The following is a 22854-nucleotide window of genomic DNA, read 5'->3' as shown; positions in this document are numbered from 1 at the left end:
TGCTGAAATCTATAAAAGCGTATGAATGTGGCTATTCCACACTTTTTCAAAAATTTCCAAAGCATTAGAGCTAGAAAGGACCACTTGAAGTTTTAATAAGGTAGTTAAAAGGTAAAAGAAAATACAGTAATTCTTTACATAGTACAAAATGAACATGTTCAGCTCAGTATTCCTTCAGGCTCTACAAATCACAAATAACTAGAGATTTAAGAGTGGCATGGGTAAACTGGTGGGTAGTAATTTCATAGTAAAGTTAATCAGCTAAATCCCCCCATGGAGTTCTTTTATCACTGAACACCCTCTATTGCTTGGGCCCACTTGGATACAATGCACTATTCTTTTGAGAAATGTGGTAACCTGTCTTTTTTGTGTTTAGAGATTTTATTCCCTCAAAGTTGCTCCCAAAGCTAAAGCCACAACTGCCCCTGCAGGAGTGCCTCCACATCCTCAGGACCTTGAGGTTAGTCCCACTGAGTTGCTCACTGGACACATACGTGCCTTACTGTCCTTGGTAATATAAAGACATTAATCACATCCCTACTTTATTTTAAATACAGTTTACCAAATTACCAAATGGTTTAGTGATTGCTTCTCTCGAAAACTATGCTCCTGCATCAAGAATTGGTTTGTTCATTAAAGCAGGCAGCAGATATGAGGACTCCAACAATTTAGGAACCTCTCATTTGCTTCGTCTTGCATCCAGTTTGGTAAGCATCTTTACTACCTCAATATGTTTAGAAATCTGTGGCACCTTGGTCCTACAGAAAAGAAAAACTAAAAGCAACATCCCTATATTAGTTTCCTGGAGCTACCATAACAAATTACTGCAAACAGGGTGGCTTAAACAACAAGAATTTATCCTCTCACAGTTCTAGAGGCTAGAAGTCAAAGTCAAGGTGTCAGTAGAGCCGTGCTCCCTCTAAAGGCTCTAGGAAGAATCTTGCCTTGTCTCTCCTAGCTTCTGGTGGTTGCTAGCAATCCTTGGCGTTCCTTGGCTTGCAGCTGCATCATTCCAATATCTGCCCCTGTTCTCACATGGCCCCCTCTGTGTCTCTGTGTCCAAATATCCCTCTTATTGAATTTTTCCAGTCATATTAGATTTAGGGCCCACTCTAATCCAGCATGACCTCATTTTAAATATTTATATCTGCAAAGGCTATTTCCAAATAAGGTCACATTTGCGGGTTCTGGGTGGACATGAATTTGGGGGACACTTTCAACCCAGTACAGTCCCCTAATACATCATGAAAAACCACAGGATATTTACCATAGAGAAGCATTAAATTAGTGTCCATCCGAATGTTAGTGCTAGAGCATGAGAAATCAGTAAAAAACAAAATTTTTAATTTTAAAAAAGAAGTGCCAGAAACGGAAAGAAAATTACTCTTTCTCATATGCAAATCTCTTTCAGAATAAATGGATGAATCCAGTAAGCTTTATCTGATAATGGAATTTTTACCTAAATGTACTTTGTATAAAAATCTATACTTGTGCTTTTTGGTCAACTTTGTTTTATAATTCTTAAACTAAAAAGGATTCACTATTCGGTTAGCGTTCCTTTTGAATTTAATGACAATTAGACTTTAGATTTTGACATAAAGTGATGTTTGGCAAGCTTAGCATTAAAAAACTACTAAAAACAATTGTTTTTTCATTTCTAAGACTACAAAAGGAGCTTCATCTTTCAAGATAACCCGTGGAATTGAAGCAGTTGGTGGAGAATTAAGGTTTGTTAAAAATAAGTAATCGGAAATAGTGAAAACACCAGAAGATAATCAATTGTAAAGGAACTTTTCTCTGTTATCAAGGTGGTTAACAATTTCTTAAGGCACAAGAAGGAAAAGAGTGATGAATTTGACTGCATAAAATGTAAAATATCTTTATGCCTTAAAGTAAAAATTTAAGTAACTAGGAATAGATATTTGCAACATATGTAACATGGAGAGGATTATTTGGAAAAATAAAGAACTACAAATTAGGAAAAAACAACCAAAGAGTAAATGGACAGACATAGGAGAGGAACAGGCTGTTCCCAGAAGAGGAAACCAGAAACAATGATATTTACTTATAATCAACAGTGTGATACCATTTTATACTGCTGGTGGGAGAATAAATTGATACATCTACATAGGAAAGAATCAAGGACTATCTGTTAATGTTGAAAATGAGCATATTCTACAACCTAACAGTTTTTAATCCACATGCACAAAGGGATTCTTTATCGTTATTGAGACTGGAAACAATCTAAATGCCTATCTTTAAAGACATGCATAAGTGAAGTATGATATAGTAATATGCTGGGACTACTACACAGCAGTTAAGAATGAACTCAATCTGTTTCAACATAGCAGGCTTTAAAACAAAATGTTTTGTGGAAAAACAAGTTTCAAGATTTTGTTAAGATATGAGGTTTTTAACAAAATAATATGTAATGCCTATGATTATGTTTGTTTCTAGAGTCGGAGAAAGTGTGAGAGTTAGCCTGGGAATGGTACAAAGAGACCTTCAACTTTAAAGTTGCCTTTTTTTTTAAGTAGTGGTAAAATATACTTAACGTAAAATTTACCATCTTCTATTGTATAAGTTCTATGGCAATAAGTGTCATTAAGCAACCATCACCACCACCCATGTCCAGAATGTTTTCATCTTCCCCAACTGAAACTCTGTAGCTATTAAACACTAACTCCCCATCCCCCTCTTCCCCCGGCCCCAGGCAGCCACCATTCTGTGTTCTCTTTCTATGATTTTGACTACTCTAGGTACCTCGTATCAGTGGAATCATACAGTATTTGTTGTCCTTTCATGACTGACTGACTTCACTTAGCAAAATGTCTTCAAGGTTTATCCATGTGTAACATGTCAGGATTTTCTTCTTTTTTTTTAAGGTTGAAATATTTGCAGTTTTCTTAAGATTTTTAAAAATATTTTTAAAATTTAGTTGAGTGTATTTTTGTTATACTATTATTTATACTTTATGTACTTCAAAATAATTTTTTCCAAAAGAATTGGTTGACTTAACGAAGATATAAGGGAAAGCTTGTTCTTCTGATTTAGATAATTCACTGTAATTTATTTTTGACTCAGTGTGATTTCAACAAGGGAAAGCATGGCTTATACTGTGGAATGCCTGCGGGATGATGTGTAAGTACCTTTGTGTGTTTAGAACATCTGCTTTTAAAGAAATACTAAGTTGCTCAGTTGTAGTCTTTTTTTTAATGTGGCATTATGACCTCTGATGTTGGTTTCGGATTATTATTCACAAACTGCCTAAAGTTTAATAATGAGAGCAATACAGTTACGTAGAATGGATGTTGGTTTTAAATTTTTGACTGGTAACCCTTATCTTCATGTCTTCTGTAGTGATATTCTAATGGAGTTCCTGCTCAATGTCACCACAGCACCAGAATTTCATCGCTGGGAGGTAGCTGCCCTTCAGTCTCAGCTAAGGATTGACAAAGCTGTGGCTTTTCAGAATCCACAGGCTCGTAAGTACACTTTCATATTATATTCCGTTGTTTCTAAGATACTGGGTTTTTGAGAAGATCAATTTGTAGAAGAATAAAATTGCTATTGAAATTCTTTTTCTCCTTGGGTTTGAAAATACCCTCTCCAAAAATTTGTCCACTTTTTAAAACATATTGTTCATTTCTAAACATTTGTATTGTTATTTTTCATCTTTGATAGCAAGTAAATTGACTATAGAATCCTAGGCCTTTTGCCTGTGTTGTCCCCCTCCCCGATCTCCCCACCCCTGGTGTTTTTTCAGTGGTTGTTTTGCTTACACTAAATCTGGCAGCAGTTTATTGTTGCTGCTGCTGCTATTATTGTTTAGCCAACTCACTTTTATTGTGTCTTTCCAAAGTAATCAACTTAATTTTAAAAAAAAAAAAACTTTTTTGTATTCATACTTGTGTTTATATAACGTTTAGTTATCTAATCTTGACAAGCACATCTGGCAAAACAAATCTTTAAAAAAAAGCACCACTGATTCTCAGAAGTCACAGCGCTTCTGGTAGGAGCGGAAGTGTGCAGGTAGACCACTGAGGTGTAAGCAGGTGACCAGCTGCAGGGGCTCAGAATGGGATGGACTTCTCAGATGCAGGCCTGTCAAGAGAGGGTCTCCTGTCAAGTGTCTGGAACATAATGAGTGCTTGGTTCCTGTTAGCTCATATTGTTTCACGGAGATAACTTTGTTACTCCACACCTCTACCAAAGAAATAGATAGAATGGTAAAATTGTACAAAAGATGATTTCAGTGTCCAGAGTAGCTTTCTTCCCCCCTGGTAGCAGTGAGGCTCCAGCCCTTATCCTTTCTGCCTGGACAGTTATTGTAGTCTCCTGGCTTGTGTCTCTGCCCCCAGGTGTACATCTTCCACCAATGGCAATGTACATTTTACATTGCCATTACAAGTGATCCTTCTGACATGAAAATCCAGTGAAAATCCTTTAAAGGCAAGCTCTTTAACTTAGCATATATGGTAACTAATGATCTGTCCCCTGCCTCCCTCCCTTGTTTCTTGCTCTCTTTCCCTCCTAGCTGCAATTCCCCTTTGAATCAGACTGTTGTCATACTTTATGCCTTTGTCTGTGTCCTCTGCCTCAAATGCTGTTCCCAGATCATTCACCTGGGAAACACCTACTCATTCTGTAAGACTCATCCCAGATTTTACTTTTATTACTCCTTTCCAATTCCCACTGCCCTTCCCTAGTGCTCCCGCTGCACTTTTGATATACTACTAACATCACACCCATAATACTTTATTTTACAGTTTTTCCCCCTCAACATTTTGAGGGCACACATGTGTCTTACTGCTCTCTGTGTTTCCAGCACAATGCCTGGCATGGAGGGACACCCAAATAATAAGCAAATAAAAGAGACATACCTCAAGCAAAGGCACTGAACCACGAAAGTAGGAACAGTGCCAGGGAGGTGTACAATTGTTAGTAGCATTTGACCCCTGTAAGCTAGTAATATGACCTAACACTGACACTTTCATATCTCCTCTTACCCTGACGACTCCCTTGTTACCTCGAGAGGGAACCTAGAAGTAAGCAAAATTCAGATTAGATGACTTAATCAAGGTCACATGGCAAATCAGTGGCAGAACTGTAATTAGATTCAGACTTCTGAATCTAAAACCCATATATGGTTTCCAGATGATACCAGGTCGATTAAAGTTAGAGAAGAGTTTAGGTGGACTCTGACATTTAGAAGCTGCTATCATAGAAACTCTTATTTTTCTCAGCACATTCGAGTGGCAGAATTTTAACAGTTGTTAGAGGTTAAATGAAATATTTTCAGTCCTCTTAATACTTGAATTTGATGACCAAAGTTGTGTAGTTTAGTTGCTTTCTAGGCTCTAAACGTCGTGTTGTCTTTATTTAGATCACACTTCTGTAACTGCTTCTTTACTTATTTTACAGGCGTCATTGAAAATTTGCATGCTGCAGCTTACCGAAATGCCTTGGCTAATTCCTTATATTGTCCTGATTATAGGATTGGAAAAGTGACACCAGATGAGGTACTGATAAAACACATTACATTTTTTTTTTAAATTTTTTTTTTTTTTTATACAGCAGGTTCTTATTAGTCATCAGTTTTATACACATGAGTGTATACATGTCAATCACAATCGCCCAATTCAGCTCACCACCACCACCACCCCCACCGTGGCTTTCCCCCCTTGGTGTCCATACGTTTGTTCTCTACATCTGTGTCTCAATTTCTGCCCTGCAAACTGGTTCATCTGTACCATTTTTCTAGGTTCCACATATATGCATTAATATGTGATATTTGTTCTTCTCTTTCTGACTTACTGCACTCTGTATGACAGTCTCTAGATCCATCCGCGTCTCAACAAATGACCCAATTTCGTTCCTTTTTATGGCTGAGTGATATTCCATTGTATATATGTACCACAACTTCTTTATCCATTTTTCTGTCGATGGGCATTTAGGTTGCTTCCATGACCTGGCTATTGTAAATAGTGCTGCGGTGAACATTGGGGTGCATGTTTCTTTTAGAATTGTGGTTTTATCTGGGTATATGCCCAGTAGTGGGATTGCTGGATCATATGGTAATTCTGTTTTTAGTTTTTTAAGGAACCTTCATACTGTTCTGCATAGTGGCTGTATCAGTTTACATTCCCACCAACAGTGCAAGAGGGTTCCCTTTTCTCCACACCCTCTCCAGCATTTGTTGTTTGTAGATTTTCTGATGATGACCATTCTAACTGGTGTGAGGTGATAACCTCGTTGTAGTTTTGATTTGCATTTCTCTAATAATTAGTGATGTTGAGCATCTTTTCATGTGCTTCTTGGCCATCTACATGTCTTCTTTGGAGAAATGTCTGTTTAGGTCTTCTGCCCATTTTTGGATTGGGTTGTTGTTTGTTTTTTAATATTGAGCTGCATGAGCTGTTTGTATATTTTGGAGATTAATCCTTTGTCTGTTGATTCGTTTGCAAATATTTTCTCCCATTCTGACGGTTGTCTTTTCGTCTTGTTTATGGTTTCCTTTGCTGTGCAAGAGCTTTTAAGTTTCATTCGGTCCCATTTGTTTATTTTTGTTTTTATTTCCATTACTCTAGGAGGTGGATCAAAAAAAATCTTGCTGTGATTTATGTCAAAGAGTGTTCTGCCTATGTTTTTCTCGAAGAGTTTTATAGTGTCTGGTCTTACATTTAGGTCTCTAATACATTTTGAGTTTCTTTTTGTGTATGGTGTTAGGGAGTGTTCTAATTTCATTCTTTTACATGTAGCTGTCCAGTTTTCCCAGGACCACTTATTGAAGAGACTGTCTTTTCTCCATTGTATATCCTTGCCTCCTTTGTCATAGATTAGTTGACCATAGGTGTGTGGGTTTATCTCTGGGCTTTCTATCCTGTTCCATTGATCTATATTTCTGTTTTTTGTCAGGACCATATTGTCTTGATTGCTGTAGCTTTGTAGTATAGTCTGAAGCCAGGGAGTCTGATTCCTCCAGCTCCGTTTTTTTCCCTCAAGATTGCCTTTGCTATTCAGGGTCTTTTGTGTCTCCATTCAAATTTAAGATTTTTTGTTCTAGTGCTGTAAAAAATGCCATTGGTGGGCTTCCCTGGTGGTGCAGTGGTTGAGAGTCCGCCTGCCGATGCAGGGAACACGGGTTCATGCCCTGGTCCAGGAAGATCCCACATGCTGCGGAGCGGCTGGGCCCGTGAGCCATGGCCACTGAGCCTGTGCGTCCGGAGCCTGTGCTCTGCAATGGGAGAGGCCACAGCAGTGAGAGACCTGCATACCACAAAAAAAAAAAAAAAAATGCCATTGGTAATTTGATAGGGATTGCATTGAATCTGTAGATTGCTTTGGGTAGTATCGTCATTTTCACAATGTTGATTCTTCCAATCCGAAAACATAGTATATCTCTCCATCTGTTTGTGTTATCTTTGATTTCCTTCATCAGTGTTTTATAGTTTTCTGAGTACAGGTCTTTCACCTCCTTAGGTAGGTTTATTCCTTGGTATTTTATTCTTTTTGTTGCAATGGTGAATGGGAGTGTTTCCTTAATTTCTCTTTCAGATTTTTCATCATTAGTGTATAGGACTGCAAGAGATTTCTGTGCATTAATTTTGTATCCTGCAACTTTACTAAATTCATTCATTAGCTCTTGCAGTTTTCTGGTGAAATCTTCAGGATTCTCTATGTATAGTATCATATCATCTACAAAAAGTGACAGTTGTACTTCTTCTTTACCAATTTGTATTCCTTTTATTTCTTTTTCTTCTCTGATTGCCATGGCTAGGACTTCCAAAACTGTTGAATAATAGTGGCAAGAGTGGACATCCTTGTCTTGTTCCCGATCTTAGAGGAAATGCTTTCAGTTTTTCACCATTGAGAATGATGTTTGCTGTGGGTTTGTCGTATATGGCCTTTATTATGTTGAGTTAGGTTCCCTCTGTGCCCACTTTCTGGAGAGTTTTTATCATAACTGGGTGTTGAATTTAGTCAAAAGCTTTTACTGCATCTATTGAGATGATACGTGGTTTTTATTATTCAGTTTGTTAACATGGTGTATCACATTGATTGATTTGCATATATTGAAGAATCCTTGCATCCCTGGGGAAAATCCCACTTGATCATGATGTATGATCCTTTTAATGTGTTGTTGGATTCTGTTTGCTAGTAGTTTGTTGAGGATTTTTGCATCTATATTCATCAGTGATATTGGTCTGTAATTTTCTCTTTTTGTAGTGTCTTTGCCTGGTTTTGGTATCAGGGTGATGGTGGCCTCATAGAATGAGTTTGGGAGTGTTCCTTCCTCTGCAATTTTTTGGAAGAGTTTGAGAAGGATGGGTGTTAGCTCTTCTGTAAATGTTTGATAGAATTCACCTGTGAAGCCATGTGGTCTTGGACTTCTGTTTGTTGGAAGATTTTTAATCACAGTTTCAATTTCATTACTTGTGATTGGTCTGTTCATATTTTCTGTTTCTTCCTAGTTCAGTGTTGGAAGGTTATACCTTTCTAAGAATTTGCCCATTTCTTCCAGGTTGTCCATTTTAATGGCATAGAGTTGGTTGTAGTAGTCTGTTAGGTTGCTTTGTGTTTCTGTGGTGTCTGTTGTAACTTCTCCTTTTTCATTTCTAATTTTATTGATTTGAGTCCTCTCCCTCTTTTTCTCGATGAGTCTGGCTAGTGGTTTATCAATTTTGTTTATCTTCTCAAAGAACCAGCTTTTAATCTTATTGATCTTTGCTATTGTTTTCTTTGTTTCTATTTCATTTATTTCTGCTCTGGTCTTTATGATTTCTTTCCTTCTGCTAACTTTGGATTTTCTTTGTTCTTCTTTCTCTAATTCTTTTAGGTGTAAGGTTAGATTGTTTATTTGAGATTTTTCTTGTTTCTTGAGATAGGCTTGTATAGCTATAAACTTCCCTCTTAGAACTGCTTTTGCTGCATCCCATAGGTTTTGGATTGTCATGTTTTCATTGTCATTTGTCTCTAGGTATTTTTTGATTTCCTCTTTGATTTCTTCATTGATCTCTTGGTTATTTAGTAACGTAGTGTTTAACCTCCATGTGTTTCTGTTTTTTACATTTTTTTCCCCAGTAATTCATTTCTGAACTCATAGCATTGTGGTCAGAAAAGATGCTTGATATGATTTCAATTTTCTTAAATTTACTGAAGCTTGATTTGTGACCCAAGATGTGATCTATCCTGGAGAGTGTTACGTGTGCACTTGAGAAGAAAGTGTAATCTGCTGTTTTTGGTTGGAATGTTCTATAAATATCAATTAAATCTATCTGGTCTACTGTGCCATTTAAAGCTTCTGTTTCCTTATTTATTTTCATTTTGAATGATCTGTCCATTGGTGTAAGTGAGGTGTTAAAGTCCTACACTATTATTGTGTTACTGTCGATTTCCTCTTTTACAGCTGTTAGCAGTTGCCTTATGTATTGAGGTGCTCCTATGTTGGGTGCATATATATTTATAATTGTTTTATCTTCTTGGATTGATCCCTTTATCATTATGTAGTGTCCTTCCTTGTGTCTTGTAACATTGTTTATTTTAAAGCCTATTTTATCTGATATGAGTATTGCTACTCCAGCTTTCTTTTGATTTCCATTGGCATGAAATATCTTTTTCTATCTCCTCACTTTCAGTCTGTATGTGTCCCTAGGTCTGAAGTGGGTCTCTTGTAGACAGTGTATATATGGGTCTTGTTTTTGTATCCATTCTGCAAGCCTGTGTCTTTTGCTTGGAGCATTTAATCCATTTACATTTAAGGGAATTATTGATACATACGTTCCCATTACCATTTTCTTAACTGTTTGGGATTTCTTTGTGTAGGTCTTTTTCTTTTGTGTTTCCTGCCTGGAGAAGTTCCTTTAGCATTTGTTGTACAGCTGTTTTGGTGGTGCTGAATTCTCTTAGCTTTTGCTTGTCTGTAAAGCTTTTGATTTCTCCATCGAAGCTGAATGAGATCCTTGCTGGGTAGAGTAATCTTGGTTGTAGGTTCTTCCCTTTCATCACTTTAAGTATATCATGCCACTCCCTTCTGGCTTGTAGAGTTTCTGCTGAGAAATCAGCTGTTAACCTTATGGGAGTTCCCTTTTATGTTATTTGTCATTTTTCCCTTGCTGCTTTCAATAATTTGTCTTTAATTTTTGCCAACTTGATTACTATGTGTCTTGGCGTGTTTCTGCTTGGGTTTATCCTGTATGGTACTCTCTGCACTTCCTGGACTTGGGTGGCTATTTCCTTTCCCATGTTAGGGAAGTTTTCAACTATAATCTCTGCAAATATTTTCTCTGGTCCTTTCTCTCTCTCTTCTCCTTCTGGACCCCTATAATGCGAATGTTGTTGCGTTTAATGTTGTCCCAGAGGTCTCTTAGGCTGTCTTCATTTCTTTTCATTCTTTTTTCTTTATTCTGTTCCGCAGCAGTGAATTCCACCATTCTGTCTTCCAGGTCACTTATCCATTTTTCTGCCTCAGTTATTCTGCTATTGTTTCCTTCTAGTATATTTTTCTTTTCAGTTATTGTATTGTTCATCTCTGTTTGTTTGTTCTTTAAGTCTTCTAGGTCTTTGTTAAACATTTCTCATATCTTCTCAATCTTTGCCTCCATTCTTTTTCCGAGGTCCTGTATCATCTTCACTATCATATTCTGAATTCTTTTTCTGGAAGGTTGCCTATGTGCACTTCATTTAGTTGTTTTTCTTGGGTTTTATCTTGTTCCTTCATCTGGTACATAGCCCTCTGCCTTTTCATCTTGTCTTTCTTTCTGTGAATGTGGGTTTTGTTCCACAGGTTGCAGGATTGTAGTTCTTCTTGCTTCTGCTGTCTGCCCTCTGGTGGATGAGGCTATCTAAGAGGCTTGTGCAGGTTTCCTGATGGGAGGGACTGGTGATGGGTAGAGCTGACTGTTGCTCTGGTGGGCAGAGCTCAGTAAAACTTTAATCCACTTGACTGCTGATGGGTGGGGCTGGGTTCCCTCCCTGTTGGTTGCTTGGCCTGAGGGAACCCAACACTGGAGCCTACCTGGGCTCTTTGGTGGGGCTAATGGCGGACTCTGAGAGGGCTCACGCCAAGGTGTACTTCCCAGAACTTCTGCTGCCAGTGTCCTTGTCCTCACTGTGAGCCACAGCTACACCCCACCTCTGCAGGAGACCCTCCAACACTAGCATGCAGGTCTGGTTCAGTCTCCCCTGGTGTCACTGCTCCTTCCCCTGGGTCCCAATGCACACACTACTTTGTGTATGCCCTCCAAGAGTGGAGTCTCTGTTTCCCCCAGTCTTGTTGAAGTCCTGCAATCAAATCCCACTAGGCTTCAAAGCCTGATTCTCTAGGAATTCCTCCTCCCGTTGCCGGGCCTCTAGTTTGGGAAGCCTGACGTGGGGCTCAGAACCTTTACTCCAGTGGGTGGACTTCTGTGGTATAAGTGTCCTCCAGTCTGAGTAACCCACCCAGCAGTTATGGGATTAGGTTTTGCTGTGATTGCACCCCTCCTACCATCTCACTGTGGCTTCTCCTTTGTCTTTGGATGTGGGGTATATTTTTTGGTGAGTTCCAGTGTCTTCCTGTCGATGCTTGTCCAGCAGCTAGTTGTGATTCTGGTGTTTTCACAAGAGGGAGTGAGAGCACGTCCTTCTACTCTGCCATCTTGGTTCAGGCTCCAACACATTACCTTTTAAAATGTGCTTATTTTCACATTAAATTGAATGTTCATCTACCACTTCAGTTTTGTTTGCTTGTTTTTTGTATCTTCTAATTTTTTTTTTTTTTTTTCTGGTACGCGGGCCTCTCACTGCTGCGGCCCCTCCCGTTGCGGAGCACAGGCTCCGGACGTGCAGGCCCAGCAGCCATGGCTCACGGGCCCAGCTGCTCTGCAGCATGTGGGACCGGGGCACGAACCCATGTCCCCTGCATTGGCAGGCGGACTCTCAACCACTGCACCACCAGGGAAGCCTGTATCTTCTAATTTAAGAAATTTTCTAGCTTGCTTTTTTTCCATCAGCTTGCTTTTTTTTTTTTTTTTTCTGTCCACGCCATGCAGCTTGTGGGGTCCTAGTTCCCCTACGAGTGACTGAACTGGTGCCCCCTGCAGTGGAAGAGCAGAGTTCTAACCACTGGACAGCCAGGGAATTTCCTATCCAGCAGCTTGCTTTTTAACTAAAATTCCATCTGAACAATTTTTGTGTATCTTTCAACTAAAAAAGTTTTTATTGCAAAATGGACATGTTCCTTACAGAAATTTCAGAAAATAAAGGGGGACAAAAGATATCTCACACACCTAAAGGCACTCATTGTTAGCACCTAGGTGTATTTTTCTTCTAGACCCTTGTCTATGTATATCTATCTTTTAAACAGTATGTAAGTGTTTAAATACCATAATCTTGTGACTAAAAGTCTTCCTTTAACCACTCTGAATACATAGGTAGGAATGAACCCCACTTTCTTGCCTCCCGTTCTGTCATCAGCCTGCTCACCAGCTCATTTACCTTCTCTAGCACACCTGCCTCACTTTGCTGGCAGTGCACATTTGTCATATGTCACAGCCATGTATATATCATAGAACTTTGTTTCCAAAATGTGAAACATTGAGCATTAAATTTGCAAGTGTAGGTATGTGTATACAATCTTAATTTCCTACTCCTACCCCTCACCCACCCCCAAAAAAACTTTTTACCAAGAGACATTAAGAGAAAAACTGGGAATTATCAACACTTTCAAAGTATATATGACTCAGAAATTAGGCTTTCATTCTCATTTCTGGTTATCCACTACAGAAAACTGAATTTTGTATCCCTTTCCTCTTTTGACTTATCTCCTGGTTAAGAAAACTATCCAGTTATCAATTTAATGCCTACCATTCATATGGTACTGTTAAACAAAGTTATAACTGATATCATCCAACTTGGAACAGCCAACATGTTTCATAAGACTGGCCTCTAGTAAGTTTTTGAAGTTTTTCAGAAATCAAATTCACTCTTGTGAAGATATATTATTGAGGTAGCTAAAAGGATGCAGATAACAAAACATTTACCTACAAGGATGTCTATTGTGGCATTGTTTGTAATTGTGAAAAATTAGAAGAAACAAATCAAATATCCGACATTAGAGAACTAGTTAAATAATATATTAAATATCTGTAGAATGGCATACTATTGAACCATTCAAAAATATTAATTGATAATGAAGTTTTCATAGCTTATTGTCAAGTAAAGGAAAGGTAATTTATGAATAGGATGTACCAAGGGGTCCCATTTTTAAAAAAATAAGGTTTGTGCATCATAGACAAATACCAAGATGTTAACCATGGTTATCTCAAAGTTATTAGCATTTTTTAAATGTATCCCTAGGCTAAAGGAAATTCTAAAGAAATGGTTGCTAGAATAATTTGAGCAAAGGCAGCATTCAATAGAAAAACATCAACATTAAAAAAAAAAGAATATGACTTTCCAAGGTGGCTCCATAGATGGAGACACCATTCATTTTAGGGCACAAATTCTGATAAATTGAATAAAAGTTTAGTTTTATTACCTTAGCTTCACAGTTCTCAACATTAGCCAAGGAGCCTTTTCAGCCAATACCCACCCCCTCGTGAATTTTTTTTTTAACATCTTTATTGGAGTATAATTGCTTTATAATGGTGTGTTAGTTTCTGCTTCATAACAAAGTGAACCAGTTATACATATACATATGTTTCCATATCTCTTCCCTCTTGCGTCTCCCTCCCTCCCACCCTCCCTATCCCACCCCTCTAGGTGGTCACAAAGCACCGAGCTTATCTCCCTGTGCTATGCGGCTGCTTCCCACTAGCTATCTATTTTACGTTTGGTAGTGTATATATGTCCATGCCACTCTCTCAATTTGTCCCAGCTTACCCTTCCCCCTCCCCATATCTTCAAGTCCATTCTCTAGTAGGTCTGTGTCTTTATTCCCGTCTTATCCCTAGGTTCTTCATGACCTTTTTTTTTTTTTTCTTAGATTCCGTATATATGTGTTAGCATACGGTATTTGTTTTTCTTTTTCTGACTTACTTCTTACTTAATGCCATGGATATACTGTATATCTGTTTATGTACTGTATGTATATTTGTAGTTTATATATAAAGGAATAAGGTTTTTTCTTACCCCAAAGAACTAATTTTCACTCCCGTGGGAGCAATAGTGTGCCTGTTTAGAATGCATGTTTTAGCCCTACTTTTGAATATTAGGTCTAAAGTGATAGTATAAACCAGTGATTGTCAAATCTCGCTGATCCTCAGATCACCTGGGTGGTTGATTAGATGGGTGGGTGGTTTGTTTTAAATAAAGATTCCAAGATCTCACATTGAATCTACTATATCAGTCTATACAGTGGGCACAGGAATAGGATGGGGTGGGGAGACATTGTTTTTGTTTTTTAAGCTCCCCATATAATTCTGTAATCATCCAGGTTGGAAACCCTGGTATAGACAGTAACCTCAGAGTAAAAAAACCTTCAAAGATGTGCAATAGGGGTATAGTAATATAACTCTATTAGCCCTACTATAGAATGTTAATAGCAGTGCTTTATTACTACCTGTATAAAGACAAAAGAAACCTGATGTACTACTTAAATCACATTATAATAAAAATCATACTTAGTCCCATATCTTCAAGTTCAAGCCAATGTGTGCTCTAATTTTTAATTCTGTTTTTTTCCATTAACAGCTTCATTGAGATGTAATTCACATACCATACAGTTCACGCATTTAAAATGCACAATTCAGTGGTTTTTATTATATTCACTGAGTTACATAACCATCACCACATTAAGTTCTAGTTCTTTTTAAGCAATGGTTTTTGAAAGCTCAGTTTAATTCAGTACTAAGTAGTCCTTTATAGTTCATTATAGCAGCTTTTAAGCCTGAGTATTTATCTTCTGCTGAACTGTGGTTTCACGTTTTTATAGCTTTTTATATTTATACCAATATAACCTAATAAATGTTTTTACTTCCTCAGTTACATGACTATGTACAGAATCATTTTACAAGTGCAAGAATGGCTTTGATTGGACTTGGTAAGTTGGGAATTGCCTGCATGTCAGTTTGCTTCTTTTAAGAGTAGTTTTTTAAGTCACAGACATAGAAAACAGACTTTTGGTTGCCAACAGGGAGGGCGACAGGGGAGGGTTGGATTGGGAGTTTGGGAATAGCAGATATAAACTGTTATATATAGAATGGATAAACAACAAGATCCTATTGTACAGGAAACTATATTCAATATCCTGTAATAAACCATAATGGAAAAGAATATTTATAACTGAATCACTTTGCTGTATACCAGAAACTAACACAACATTGTAAATCTTCAGTTAAAAAAAAGAAGTATGACTTGGCAGATAGTGAAACATGTGACTGACTTATTCAATGAGGAGGTAGAATTATCCTTGAAACTCTGAAAAATCAGGTACTATCACATGTAACTATGTATATATACATCTTTTATAGTTATATATAGAGCGATATTTAGATAATTTACAGTTCCATGGTTCTTGGCTCCCAGAGAAAGTGGTAGATAGTCAGAAAATTCACTGAGGCTGCTGACTTTTCCTTTATAATTTGGTGTGGTAGGGGATGGGACACCTTTCCAGTACATTGTAATTCTGTCACTATATAGGTAACCAGCCTCAATTTATAATATACTCACTTGGGTATTTTCTTAAATTTTGATTATACAGTTCTCCATTATGTTGTTCTGTCTCATTCTAGAAAGTGGTTAATTGAAAAAAGAGAAACTCTAAGATGTGCTACTGTTAAATGTTGCACTTATAGTTATGAATAAAAGTATTTTTTCACTGTCTCAATGTGAGTCATTAAATAAAAAAGAGTAGTTCTTTAAGCTATAATTATGTGAACACAAAATTTCAGAACTCATCCTCTGTTTATGTCAGAAAGTCAGTATGTGGGGCTTTTCTGGTGGCGCAGTGGTTGAGAGTCCGCCTGCCGACGCAAGGGATGCGGGTTCGTGCCCCGGTCTGGGAAGATCCCACATGTCGCAGAGCGGCTGGGCCCGTGAGCCATGGCCGCTGAGCCTGCGCGTCCGGAGCCTGTGCTGCGCAATGGGAGAGGCCACAACAGTGAGAGGCCTGCGTACTGCAAAAGAAAAAGAAAAAAAAAAAAGAAAGTCAGTATGTGATAGGATTTTAATAGCTAGTCTTTCATGGAAACGACCTAAATGTCCATTGACAGATGAATGGATAAAGACGGTGTGGTACATATATACAATAGAATATTACTCAGCCATTAAAAAGAATGCAATAATGCCATTTGCAGCAACATGGATGGACATAGAGATTATCATACTAAGCGAAGTAAGTCAGAAAGAGAAAGACAAATACCATATATCACTTATACATAGAATCTAAAATATGACACAAATGAACTTATCTATGAAATAGAAACAGACTCACGCAGAGAACAGACTTGTGGTTGCCAAGGGGGAGGGGGCTGGGGGAGGGAAGTATTGGGAGTTTGGGATTAGTAGGTGCAAACTATTATATGTAGAATGGGTAAACAACAAGGTCCCACTGTATAGCACAGAGAAGTATATTCAATATCCTGTGATAAACCATAATGGAAAAGAATATGAAAAAGAATATATATATGTATAACTGAGTCACTTTATAGCAGAAATTAACACAACATTGTAAATCAATTATACGTCAATAAAAAATAAAAAAAATACAACTTCCCCAACACAGTTTTATAGCATATAAATAAATCCTCCACAACTCTTAAAAAAAAAAAATAGCTAGTCTTTTTTATTTTTGAGCAGAATCCAGCATTTAACTTTTTAAAGCACTGGCTTTCAAATTCATTACAGTATTTGCAAAACCTATGACAAAGGGCAGATTTCTCTAAGCAAAGAGCTTTTACAAAGAGCTTTTGTTTTTGTTTTGCTTTGTTTTAAGTACAGTTTAGTAGAAAAATAGACAAAGGGCATGAACCAATTCATGGGGAAAGTGTGTGTGTGTGTGTGTGTGGCCAATTATTGTAAAAGATGTAATAACTAAAAAATTTTTAATCTGTGAAATTGACAAAAATTAAAAGATTGACACTGCCCAGTATTAACCATGGTATGGAGAAATAGGTACTCTCAAAAATTATTGGTGGGAGTGTAAAATGGTACTTTTTTTTTGCGGTACGCAGGCCTCTCACTGTTGTGGCCTCTCCCGTTGCGGAGCACAGGCTCTGGACGCACAGGCCCAGTGGCCATGGCTCACGGGCCGAGCCGCTCCGCGGCATGTGGGATCCTCCCGGACTGGGGCACAAACCCGTGTCCCCTGCATCGGCAGGCGGACTCCCAACCACTGTGCCACCAGGGAAGCCCCAAAATGGTACATTTTTGGAGGACTTTTTTTTTTTTTTGGCTGCATTGGGTCTTTGTTGCTGCACGCGGGCTTTCTCTAGTTGTGGCGAGTGGGGCTACTCTTCGTTGTGGTGTGCGGGCTTCTCATTGCGGTGGCTTCTCATTGCGGTGGCTTCTCTCATTGCGGAGCACAGGCTCTAGGCGTGCGGGCTTCAGTAGTTGAAGCACGTGGCCTCAGTAGTTGTGGCTCACGGCCTCTAGAGCGCAGGCTCTTTTGTGGCGCACAGGCTTAGTAGTTGTTGCCCTGCATCATGTGGGATCTTCCCGGACCAGGGATTGAACCCGTGTCTCCTGCATCAGCAGGTGGATTCTTTTTGTTTGTTTGTTTTTGCGGTATGCGGGCCTCTCACTGCTGTGGCCTCTCCCGTTGCGGAGCACAGGCTCCGGACACGCAGGCTCAACGGCCATGGCTCACGGTCCCAGCCACTCCGTGGCATGTGGGATCTTCCCGGACGGGGACACGAACCCACATCCCCTGCATTGACAGGTGGACTCTCAACCGCTGTGCCACCAGGGAAGCCCAGCAGGTGGATTCTTAACCACTGTGCTACCAGGGAAGTCCCTGGAGGTTTATTTTAATATATTAAAATTGTAATTGTTTATACTCTTAGGCCCAGCATTTACTTTTAAGAATTTACCCTGCCAAAACATTTGTTCAGGTTTACAAAATAGTCGCATGAGAATATTATTTGCAATATTGGGTTTTTGTTCATTTGTTTTATAAATAACAGCTTAATTGAGGTATAATTCACATGCCATAAAATTCACCCTTTTAAAGTGTACAGTTTGTGGTTTTTAGTATACTCACAGAGTTATGCAACTATTGCCACTATCTAATTCCAGAACATTTTCACCATTCCCAAAAGAAACCCCATACTCATTAGCAGTCACTCCTTGTTCCACCTCCTCCTTGCCCCTGGCAACCATTAATCTCCTTTCTGTCTGTATAGAGCTGACTATTCTGGACATTTCATATAAAGGGAATTATACAATAATAGCCTTTGTAACTGGCTTCTTTCACTTAGTTACTTAGCATAATGTTTTCAAAGTCCATCCATATTGTAACATGTACCAATGTTCCATTCCCTTTTCTGGCTGAAAAATATATTTCATTACCACATTTTGTTATTCATTCATTAGCTGGACATTTGGGTTGTTCCTGAATGTTTTGGCTTTTATGAATATAAACATTCATATATAAGTTTTTTAACAAAACATCTTTTTCATTGTTTTGGGTGTATACCTAGGAGTAGAATTGCCAGGATAGGGTATCTCTCTGTTTATCCATTTGAAGAACTGCGAGACTGTTTTCCAAAGCAGTTGAACCATTTTACATTCCATCAGCAGTGCACAAGGGTTCCAATTTCTCCACATCCTTATCAACACTTATTATCTGTCTTTGATTATGGCCATCCTAATGGGTGTGAAGTAGTGTCTCATTGTGGTTTTGATATGCATTTCCGTAGTGATTGATAACATTGAACATATTTTTTTGTGCTTTTTGGCCATCTATATATCTTATTTGGAGAAATGCTTATTCAAGTCCCTTGCCCATTTTTTAATTGGGTTATTTGTTTTTTTTAATTGTTCAGTTATAAGAGTTCTTTATATATTCTGGATACTAATCCTTACCAGATTTTTTCCCATTTTGTGGATTATCTTTTCACTCTTTTGAAAATGTCTTTTGATGCACATTGCCATATTGTTTTAATAGCCAACTATTAGAAGCATACTAATGTCCCTCAAGAAGAGATTGATTAAATAAATGATGGTATATCCATATAATAAAATTCTTTATAACCATTGAATGTTTGGTGTAGTCCATTCACTTAGATGTAAATTACAAAAAACAAGTTAGAAACAATATCAATAGAATGACACCATTTTAAAAATAAAAAGGATAATATTTGCATAGAAAAAGTTCTAGATGAATATATAGTAAAGCTGTAAATGCATATGTCTGGAAGAGTGGCATTATGGGAGGCTGTTATTTTCTTTACTGTTTATTTCTGTAATATTTGAATTGTATAATGATGTATTTTTAAAATAGTGTTTTACAATTGTGTTCTAGAAATTCTGGTTCTAGTTTGTTTTTGTTTCTTTTGAAATAGGTGTGAGTCATCCTGTTCTAAAGCAAGTTGCTGAACAGTTTCTCAACATGAGGGGTGGGCTTGGTTTATCTGGTGCAAAGACCAAGTACCGTGGAGGTAAGCGCTTTGTTCCATTAAGGTTAATTTACCAGGATGCCGCCTCTCCCCCCAGTAGCATATTGGAGTATAATAGGCCTGATTATTTACTACCAAATAGTATCAGTGTGGAAAGAAAGAATTAGATTGCTTGAGTGTTATGTATTAAACATGTTTGTGTATGTGTTGGGGGAAGGGCAGGATAGCAAGGAGAGCCAGGCTAGGGAAAAGCTTAATCTTAATGGGTTAATACTGTGTTGTAGAGAATATTGAAGAATAAAACCAAAAGCCACTTTCTTCGCTCTTGCCTTACCTGGCCCCAGGTGAAATTCGAGAACAGAATGGAGACAGTCTCGTCCATGCTGCTCTTGTAGCAGAAAGTGCTGCTGCAGGAAGTGCAGAAGCAAATGCGTTTAGTGTTCTCCAGCATGTCCTCGGTGCTGGACCACATGTTAAGAGGGGCAGCAATGCCACCAGCTCTCTATACCAAGCTGTTGCCAAGGGAATTCACCAGCCATTTGATGTGAGTTTGAACAGTCGCTATCTCTCCTTTTGTTTTCACAGGCTCAGTGTTTACGGTGTAGTCCTGATAACTTGCTCTTAATGTTAATCTGCTTTTAAAATTTAAGATGAGGGACTTCTCTGGTGGTCCAGTGGTTAAGACTCAGCGCGCTTCCACTGCAGGTGGCACGGGTTCTATCCCTGGCCAGGGAACTAAGATCCCACATGCCACGCGGTGTGGCCAAAAAAAAAAAAAAAAATTAAGATGAACACAAAGAAAATCTTTGTAAAATTGAAGAGACAGCCAGGCTTAATTTTAGTACCTTAGTGGGTCTATCAAAAACTTGCTGTTATTCTAATATAAAAGGAAGAATTGAATGCTTAAAAAGTCAGAAATTCACACTTCAGTTCCCTTTAGAATAAAGTTTTAGATATTAAACATTCCCCTAGATTCTAATTAGTCGTTTTTTCTGATTTCTTCTGTCCCCTTCTATTCTTGTGGCTACTTCCTGAATTTCGCTGCCCTTCATGTTTTCCAACCAAGTGTACAAGATATACAGCAAGAAATTACTTACAGACCTGCTCCTCCAGCTTGAGATTAAGTTAAAAGAGAAAAATGACATTTAACCATAACCAAAAGTTATGTTGCCTTAGAAGACACCTTTTTATGACAGTGAGGAAAGTGCTAAAGCTTTCAAAATAACGATACTCAAATCAAGAATGTAAAATGTCAACTGGCAAAATATTTAATGAGTGACGGTAGTTTGCCCAATGTAATGCCCCATGTGACCTTCAATTATATCTTTATAAAGTAACAAATGTACTAAATTGTAGGATTAAGTATCGTTCATAATTTCAGCAATAGTACATGGCACAGGTAGGTTTATGCCTCTGAGTCTTCGGCCATTTGACACTTAATGGTGAAAATTAAAATCAGTCATCTTCTCTTTTTATTCCTCTGTTTAATACTTTAGTGGTAGTGTCAGACTTTTTTTTTTTTAGCAGAGGAGCCTTTTTCATCAGTGCCATTCCCCAACTGCAATGCCCAACACAAAAGTTCTTGCTTTTAAAGAAGTTTAGAAGGCTTACTTGACAGTGAAACCCTTGGAATCTTCTGTACAGAACCTTAGAGTTCCCTGGAGCACAGTTTGAAAACCACTATCTTATTTTTTTTTTTTAAGTTTATTTATTTTGGCTGCACTGGGTCTTAGTTGTGGCACGTGGGATCTTCATTGCAGCATGTTTAGTTGCAGCATGCGGGATCTTTTAGTTGCAGCATGCGGGCTTCTTAGTTGCAGCATGTGGGCTTCTTAGTTGCGGCATGCACATGGGATCTAGTTCCCCGACCAGGGATCGAACCCAGGCTCCCTGCAGCTCAGAGTCTTACCCACTGGACCACCAGGGAACTCCCCAAAACCATTATCTTAAATTAGTCCTAGTCCTTAATTAGATATCCTCCAGATTTTCTTTCTCCTCGTTCATGGTCTGCTCTGTTTTCTTTTCTTCATGCTTTACTCTTCACCATTGAATGTTAATGATGCTTTGGGTAGTTGGAGTTTAATCTAATCCAGTGACATAATATAATAGAAATTCCTGGGAATTCCCTGGTGGCGCGGTGGTTAACAATCCGCCTGCCAATGCAGGGGACATGGGTTCAAGCCCTGGTCCGGGAAGATCCCACATGCTGCGGAGCAACTAGGCCCATGCACCACAACTACTGAGCTGGCATACCACAGCTACTGAAGGCCGTGCACCTAGAGCCCATGCTCCACAACAAGAGAAGCCACCGCAATTAGAAGCCCAGGCACCGCAACGAAGAGCAGCCCCTGCTCTCCGCAACTAGAGGAAACCCGCGTGCAGCAATGAAGACCCATTGCAGCCATAAATAAATAAATAAATAAATTAAAAAGATAAATCCACCAAAAAAAAATTAATATAAATTCCTACTTTAGAATTTGGCCAGAAATTTGGAGGATGACTAGTTAGTCTCAGAATTGTAATTAAACTTCAGGTGATTGAAGTGCATATCTTTGTATGCTTCGTATGGGCCAAACAAATGGTTTTCAAACTTCATCTGGAACACTAGTTTAAAATTCGGAATCCCAGACTGCATCTTTAGTGATCTGAGTGAGTAGATCTGTTGTAGGAACCTGAAAGTCTACATTTTTAGTAACAACTCAAGTGATCCTTATGTAAACGGTCCACATAAACACTGAAAAGCACTTTACTAGGGTGTCATGTCCACCTTAAGGAACTTAACACTCTACTCAGACTACAGACAGAAATACCCGTTTTCCAGAGGCTAAACTTCTTGCTCCCTTGGACATCTGAATAATAGATACTAAGCAGAAATTTTTTTCCTAACCCTTTAATTTTAGTCTATAGGAGAAGTGAAAGCGAATTGGTGAAAAGGAAGTCACCACCAACAGCAGAGGGAAGAAAGCAGGTTTATCTAATGCCAAAGCCCATGATTTATACCAACTCAGCTGTACTGAATCTACAATAGTAATGTTCACAAGTTAATGTTTGCATTAACTTTTAATCATCAAAAGGTTAGAAAATACCAAGGAAAGTGAGCCGTCATTTTAGAAAGAGTTAAATGAGAAAAGCTAGAACATTACAGTTGTGAAAGAGGTAACCTGTATATAGAACACTTCAGTCCTTAATAGAACCATTTAAGTGAAATATTAATCCATGTCTTTGCTTATACTGTGAAGGTATATGTTTTTGTCTAGACAGCCTTAGGGAAATTGCGCCCTGTTTTACCTGGTAGAATGACATACAGTAAAGTTTC

The 22854-nt window shown here is 38.3% G+C and overlaps 1 protein-coding gene across 3 annotated transcripts in view; it reads left to right on the top strand.

Annotated features, from left to right (window-relative positions):
* The window catches only part of UQCRC2 (ubiquinol-cytochrome c reductase core protein 2), a 31477-nt gene that overhangs the window by 2514 nt on the left and 6109 nt on the right, over positions 1-22854 (top strand). For 2 of the 3 annotated variants that reach the window (XM_089896054.1, XM_089896055.1), the window contains exons 2-10: positions 377-460; positions 558-707; positions 1663-1727; positions 3085-3141; positions 3361-3485; positions 5425-5522; positions 14965-15022; positions 19485-19580; positions 19883-20082. In XM_089896054.1, the coding sequence (XP_089752180.1) occupies positions 377-460; positions 558-707; positions 1663-1727; positions 3085-3141; positions 3361-3485; positions 5425-5522; positions 14965-15022; positions 19485-19580; positions 19883-20082 (933 nt within the window). The remainder of the gene's footprint in view (positions 1-376; positions 461-557; positions 708-1662; positions 1728-3084; positions 3142-3360; positions 3486-5424; positions 5523-14964; positions 15023-19484; positions 19581-19882; positions 20083-22854) is intronic. The other variant, XM_022588584.3, reaches the window with a different exon arrangement.

Source organism: Delphinapterus leucas, chromosome 15 (genome assembly GCF_059928025.1).
Source record: "Delphinapterus leucas isolate spDelLeu-1000000601 "Yukka" chromosome 15, BTC_Dleu_Yukka2, whole genome shotgun sequence".
Classification (NCBI taxonomy): Eukaryota; Metazoa; Chordata; class Mammalia; order Artiodactyla; family Monodontidae; genus Delphinapterus; species Delphinapterus leucas.
This window is presented reverse-complemented; position numbering and strand designations above follow the sequence as displayed.